The sequence below is a fragment of the Hermetia illucens genome, chromosome 3 (assembly GCF_905115235.1).
Source record: "Hermetia illucens chromosome 3, iHerIll2.2.curated.20191125, whole genome shotgun sequence".
Lineage (NCBI taxonomy): Eukaryota > Metazoa > Arthropoda > Insecta > Diptera > Stratiomyidae > Hermetia > Hermetia illucens.
In genome coordinates, this window is record NC_051851.1 from 42,069,412 (window position 1) to 42,076,805 (window position 7,394).

A 7,394-nucleotide genomic window follows, 5' to 3' on the forward strand; every position below is an offset into this window, starting at 1 on the left:
AAATAAGTCTCGTTCTCAGAACCTATCCAGCTGAAAAATCTGAAATCAGAATGGTGCATCTATACAAAATTGAGACCTCAAAATATATCCCATTCCGATATCCGCACAAATAAAGTTGATAATAGTATGTTACTATGTTTTAGAAATTTACCCGAAACCTACGACTATCATCAATACCTGAAGCATCTGGGTTGCGGTTTCCCGAGTTGTTCAATTTCCTATATGCTAATAGCTTGAGGACTACATACACTGGTACACTAAAAATATCAATCTATGCCTCACCATTATCGCTGATTCCTATCTTTATAATGATCTTATCTACTCTATGGCCTTTTCTGCCTACTAGCTCGTATGTTTAGTTCCTCTGTGAATTTTCAATTTGATTCTAGAATTTTCTCATGGTTGTCTCATTGGATCTCTTGAGTTCCAACAAGGTCTCTTTTTTTGGACTGTCTGCCACTGCTAATATTTTCCCGCAAGTTAGTGAGATCTGGATCTTTCTTCACTCTTCTGAGAATGCATAACTCATTATTCTTCTTCTATCTGTTCTGTCCTTAGGTGCAACTTTTCTTCAAGCGTACGCATCCTCCTAATGGGAGGCCACTCGTGACAGCTAGCAAAATCTGCCTCGAATAAATTAATAAAACAATTTCACCCATCGACACCATAGAAGTCAAAGAGGTGATCCAACATGAAGTCGGGGGGAACAACAGGGCCGACGACATTGCAGCTGAGCAACTGAAATCAGAGGCGCTCGCCCAATTATAAGAATAGGATATCATCTGATTGACAAGGCGACCATAGCAGGAAGAGATTTCAATACCGAAATTGTAAACTAACTTTTGATTTCATTTGTTTGACATCTAATAAAAAAATAGCTTTAATAGTAGACATTCATAAAACACTGTTTTCCCGCCAAAGTTTAAATCGTCGTCCTTGAATTCTTTGAATTAAAGCGCGCATGCACCACATTTCAGAAAATCAATAGTCTTATTTCCCGTCTTTTTCACTTGTTGGTAAATAATAGAACTGTGGAACATTAAAAGAACCTTACATTGAAGTAAATTTCGCGGTTTATAAACCGAGTAAAATGAACGCGGTTCCCGTACCAAGTCACGATTTCATGGAGTTACATCCAGTCCACCAACATCAGCCTCACTGCAAGCAACAATGCTTTGTATTCACGGACATTGCGGATATCGAACTTCCTCCCGAGATAACCAAATACTCGGAAAAGATGAAAAATGGGAGCATACAATCCTACAAAAAGGAGAACATAGCCGCTATAGAACCGCAGAGTACTAAAAGCAGGAAAATTGCAATCGCTGTTGGAATCCTGTTGATCTGCCTAGCCCTAGCTGGAGGAATCCCTCTAGCTCTACAGTTAAGGTCATCATCTCTCCTAGAAGCAAGGATAGCATTCATAAGGCGCCTTTTAAAGGAGTCGCCACTGGTCGAGGGATACTGGAAACCACAAATTACTTCGAATCTAACTAAAAGCTTTGCGGAGCTGAAAACTAATAACATTGGAGCAGTTTTCTGGCCTATTCCTGTGCCATGCGGAGCTCAATATTTGGATGCGGTGCAACTGGCCTTGGAGGGTATTGATGAAGCTCAGCGTTCAACTAGCAAAAGTACTTCAATGGTTATTGTGGAAAGTGCAGACGAAATGGAAACTGCTCATTTGAGAGGAGAGACTGCAGTGGTTCTTGGATTAAGCGGCGGACACGCTCTTGGAGCTAGTTTGGCGGTATTGCGGTCGATGCATTTATTGGGAATCCGGTTTGTCTCCTTGGCAAGTTTGGGCTGTACAACCCCATGGGTGGCAGCGGCTTATAAACAGGAGCATGTAGTCGAAGAAAACTATACGAACAGCTTAACTGACTTTGGAGTGGTGAGTTGGAGTATTTTCGAAAATGTTTGAAGTCGACGTAATTTCGGATTATTGAAGTATCTTCATTTTAAGATTGATATTCAGATAAGGTCTGTTGTTTTCCGTGTTAAAATTTCTACAATACCTTCTTCTTCAAATGGTTTTTAAATTTGTTGAGTACAAACAGTCATAAGACACTATCTTTTGAGTGATGAAAACAACTGTTTCGTCCACCTTCAATTATGTATTTTTTACTAAATAGATTTGAGTTCCCGAATAAATGAGTTTGGTCTTCCATCTAGTGATGACGATGAGTCTATCCCTTTTTCTCTGTATAACAGATACACTTGCGAAGCTGGAAATCGTGGCCTTTTTTGGGACGAGGAGGATGTGAACTCCATTATACACTATATTCCCCAGAAAGGGCCTTAATACAAATCCTTGTGTCAGGTGTACTGTAGTGATGTACTTTCTGTCACTATCGTGCGTCCCGTTACAGAAAGCTCTCTCCGATAGATAACTCTCAATTAGTCTCGGCAATTACAAATAAATACTTACTTCACACTTACTCACCCTTACTTCAACAAGACACAACATTTGAATTGTTGATTTCATCAGTGGTTCTGTTTCCTGCCGAGGTTTTCTAGGGGGTCTGGAACAAAGAAGCTATAATAGGGAGCTCTATTCATTTTTTGTAGCCGCGATTGAACACATAATCTTCACCCCGAACCCGGATTTTCACTCTATGGCCCTGAGCGAATGTAATACGGTCATCACGATTCTCCTTTCCAGGGCTTTATACATATCTCCATTGAAGTGATCCTATTTATGATCTGGATTTTAGATTTTTGTGCCTGTAGTTATGTCCAGCGTTTCGAAGAATGTCGGAAAGTGTTCTCTTTCCTCGTTCAGATGTACTGCTCCTGTCTTCTTTCTTGGTCTTCCTACGTTGGAAGCTAACCTTTTCTAGGTTTTTATATTCTCCCATATGTACTGTGGCCATTTGTCTTTTTCAGGTTTTTCTTTCGCGGCTTCTCTCACCTTCACTGGTTTTCTTTTTGATGAATTCATTGAGCTTCATCATTATTTGTTGGCATCAGAATGATATCTTTACGGCTTCCTTCACCTCCTATCTCCTCCTTTATGACGTCAAATAACGACCGTCATCTTACATTCGTGGTACGTTTTTCCCCAAAACTAAGTGCCTTTCTTAGGTACTTCTCCAAGGTCGATTGAGTCCCGCTGTCCTTACTAAGCTAGATAGTCGTATCTAGCCAAGCGCGAAATAAGTTGAGTATATATGAGTACCAACGACCCCTACATACTACATAACGTACCTAGCGTACCTAAGCACCATCTTTGCTGGTTTTTGACAATATATTCAGGACTTCAGGACTTAATTTTGTTAATACGTTACCTAGTCATTGCCATTGCCCCCTTCTAATCAATACGTCTCTGGGTACCTGGACCATATCGGGGGTATTTCTTTATTTGGTTGTAATCCGTCTACCTCTACCATCCGTGATCAAAGAGGTGAGGCGATTAGACTTTCTAGGTATTTTTGGTGTATGATTATCCTTATTATTATCTTTGCGACAGCGGAGAGCACGTAAATGCTGCAGTTGTCGCACCCAAGACTAATGCGCTTTTTCCAGATCTTAACAATTATGCCCTTTATCAACTCCCTGGAAAGGATGTCAGATTCTTAGGGCATTCAGATAGATAGAAGTATCAACTCTGCTGCCGAAATTATTTTCATTCTCCATAATGGGTCAGTTCCTTTTGTTCGTCTAACGACTTAACCGCTTCCTCAATAGCGCATTGATATCTCCGCTTTACAAGAAACCCGATATTAAAAGCTGCAACGTAGAAAGTGAACATAGTAAAATTGGATCCAAACTTCTCTATTCAATATGGTATTGGCATTGCTGAATTCCTTGATACCATTAAAGAAGTCGAACGATTTGATGACCGCTGTTGAAGCTCACCATTATATTAGCTGATCGAACCATTCACTTTTTCATCCTGTACGCACCACAGACAGGTCGACCTGATGCCGAGTAAGATGCCGAGTAAGATGCCTTCCGGCAACTTCTCGATGCATGGACCTGAAATGTGATTGCGGAAGAGTATATCGTCATTGCAGGCGACCTCGAAGCTCATGTGGGTAAAAAAGCAGACGAAAAAAGGTGCCATGGGGGAAAAAGTTTTGGAACGCGCAATGGGGGTGGCGAGCGTATAATCGATTTTGCGAACACTCATGACCTTGTACTTGTGAATACGATTGTCTCAACGCATCTCAAGATCGTAACCCTCGAGGTCACCAAGTAAGGTAAGCGGTTCATAAACCGAGATACTTAGCCTTGGAATAGCGATGTTCAAATGAAGATCTGTGATAAGAAATGTCTCCACCATAAATTTAATAAATATAAATATAAATAATAAACTTCGAAGAATCTTACTAAAGTGACCGCTGTTAGCCGAGCGGTCCATTACAAATGTTTTTATGGACCAAAACCAAGTGGTCGAGGGGAACTTCCACGTGGTGACACCAGGATACGCTGTACTCACTTTAGTTTGCTGGCCGTGATGCAATAAGCGAATGCTTCAAAGGGCTAATTAGGGCGATCAATTCCGAGCCTACACGAAGACTCATCTGAAGTGGCAATAAATCACGTAACCTTACCAGCGGAATCGGGATAGCTTCATGTTGCAGAAGAATTCCTGTCTCATGAGTGTTCTCCTCGGCTATAGCGTAGTGGGAGTTTCATGGAGGTTGCGGTTACGTTGAAGCAAACAGAGACCTTCGGACTTCGAGATGGTGTTGCGTTTCACCACAGGTGCCGCACTCGCATTCACCAGTGGGAATTAAATGAGCCTTGCACTTAATATAGACTAGTACCATTGTACTTGTTTCAACGAGGCTCTGATTGCGGTCACAAAATCAATCCGTATCTTAAGAAAACAATGAGGTTAAGTCAGTTCAACAGGCAGTTATGCAAAACTACAGAGACGTAACTGTCAGCGCGACTGAAACCAAGGAAGCAATAAAGCGAGTGAAATCGGACAAAGCAACCAAGCCTCAGGATATCCCATCTGAGCTCTGGAAAATTAAGAGCTAGGACCCGAAACTGGGGTTCAGTGAATTCTTCAATTGAGTTATTGAGGAAAGTAGAACACCATCTGATTCGCAAGAAAATACTCCAGTTTTAATATAGACAAAGAAGGGCAGTCCAGCAGAATGTTCAAATTACGAAAACTTTTGAACGCTTTCGTGACAACCGTAACGGCGACATCATTCAAATAATCGTAAATCAAGCGTGGTTTGGTGAAAACTGCAGAGCTAGTGACGCAATACACGTTGCTGCCTATTCAACCGGATTTTATCCACAACCAAACCGTCTTGGTTGGCTCATAAATTCCATGGTTATGTAGGCTACAGAGTCATCTTTCCTCCTGTAGGGCCACAAAAATTTTTCTCTCGTAAGAAAAAAAGCGACTCTGGTGGATACCAACATCCGTGTGCATATTTTGTCCTTAAAATTGTTATTGGTTCTAATTTTTTGATTCTAAATAGGCTAAATTTTTAACTGTTTCAAAGTTGTACATAGCTTTCCAACGATAGCTGATTTCAATAACGTACTCAGATGTCCTTTGCGAGGGGTACATATCATCAGTGACGACTGTTCGTTATCCCTCTGTTCTTAACAATGTGTTTAAGCTCTTAATTTGACTATCAAAGAAATTAATCCCCTCTTCAATAGTATTACGCCATGTGGTTCCGCAATCGATCGAGGGAGAAATCAATGCTGTCCTGATACTCGCGAACACCAGGTTACTTTTAAAATGACATTCCACTCCGATGCAATTAAAATTACTGGCTAAATGTTTGTTGAGTGATCTAGGATCATATTCATGACAGGGATTGATATTTTTTTTCCTTCTGCTTTTTTTGTACACTTGGGTGAGGACGTCTGAAGTAAAAACGGTCTGAAGTTTGATGAAATAACTTCAAAATCAGTACCGGAAAAATAAGCTTCCGTTTACCAACAGATATAAAATTGAGTGATTACTGGTAGTTTAATAAGATCCTTTACTTCAAATGTTTTTCCTGATGTTGTAATCTGTACCTGAACTGAATATATATTTTTTTCTGTTGAGGATGCAGGGAGTCCTGAGTCCACAGTCACTTGATGACGGACTTGACCACTTGGGAAGCAACTTACTTCCTCTATTGTGGTCCACGGACCCCTCGTTTTGAGTCAAAGACCCAAGTTTTTTCTAAAAAAAGGTCGACTGACAGTCCGCCATCAAGTGGATGCGGACTCAGGACTCCCTGCATGAGAATAATAAGCTGAATAGGTGTACGTTTTACTATATTATAGACCGTCTTGCATGAAATGAGCCGGCTCGGAATGCTTGTGGAAATTTCACAGCTTTCAGAACCAGCTATGACTACAGCCCTTCGCGCTGCAAAGGCACCCGTCCTCATATCTAATGCCGCTCCTGCGTCAATGTGCAATGGAAGTAACATTGCATCCATTCCCGACCATATACTCAGGTAGGATTGAAGTAAACATGTACTGTCTTTTAATTTTCTTTAACTTTCAATTGGTATTTTCTCTAGTCTTCTTCCTCAGAACGGCGGAGTGCTAATGCTAAATATGGAGAAATGCGGCGACCGTCTTCTCTCCGTGCGGGAAGCAATCAACGGAATTAATTATGTTCGCGCATTGGCAGGAGTCGATCATGTTGGATTAAGTGGATCTCCCGGAAGCTACTTATATCTGTTAGCAGAATTGGCTAGGGATCGGTTATGGGGCAATGCAGCAATCAAGAAGTTAGTTGGTGGCAATATTGTCCGCGTACTGCGAGAAGTTGAAGTGCAAAAGAATCGTTTACCGCTCAATGAAGAATGGATCCCGAGAGAGTTGATAGAAGGAAATTCATATTGCAGATACCCTGAGATTTGAAGTGAAGGACCTTCCTCCTGTTTTGCTTCAGTGCAGATTCATGTTTTGTAAATATTGTATTTTAAAATTTCTCGCCCACCAGCATTTCACTTTGAAGGCATGATATTCATATCTTATCTGAAGTACTCTTGAAAGCTGATACTCAGCACCAAATAAAGATGATTTTTTTATTAAATCTAAATGTTTTCATTTTGTGTTATGTAGATTCGAAAACAAGGAACAGGGTATTCCCTGTATATACAACTTTTCAAGAGTTTTGTTATTTGGATTAAAAGTAGAAATAGCCTTCGAACTGATTAACAAAAGGATTACATTTGGGTATACCAAGTTTGCCCTTAGGGTGGAGTGAAGATAAAAAGGATTTTATTTAATATTAATGGGAAACTGAAATTGATTTGACGGTAGTTAAATTTGATTTCAATTTAATATAATACAATACAATAAATAAATTTGCTATTGCCCCAGTCAGGGAGATGGAAGATGCAGAACGCAATGATTTCAGAAATGTATACCGAATTACGAAAGAACTTGTAGGTGGTCTCAAATCT

At 40.4% G+C, this 7,394-nt stretch overlaps 1 protein-coding gene across 1 annotated transcript; it reads left to right on the plus strand.

The window, feature by feature from the left end:
- The first annotated feature begins 1,002 nt into the window (after positions 1–1,002).
- LOC119653123 (dipeptidase 3) lies at positions 1,003–7,021 on the plus strand. Its single transcript, XM_038057649.1, has 3 exons — positions 1,003–1,894; positions 6,259–6,434; positions 6,501–7,021. The coding sequence occupies exons 1-3, from the start codon at positions 1,091–1,093 to the stop codon at positions 6,844–6,846; spliced, it is 1,326 nt and encodes a 441-aa protein (XP_037913577.1). The 5' UTR covers positions 1,003–1,090; the 3' UTR covers positions 6,847–7,021.
- Positions 7,022–7,394: the final 373 nt, after the last annotated feature.

Coding starts and splice junctions, on each gene's coding strand:
- LOC119653123 (XM_038057649.1), top strand. CDS start 1,091: ATGAACGCGGTTCCCGTACCAAGTCACGATTTCATGGAGTTACATCCA. Junction 1,895..6,258: donor GCTTAACTGACTTTGGAGTG/GTGAGTTGGAGT, acceptor ACTATATTATAG/ACCGTCTTGCATGAAATGAG. Junction 6,435..6,500: donor ATTCCCGACCATATACTCAG/GTAGGATTGAAG, acceptor TATTTTCTCTAG/TCTTCTTCCTCAGAACGGCG.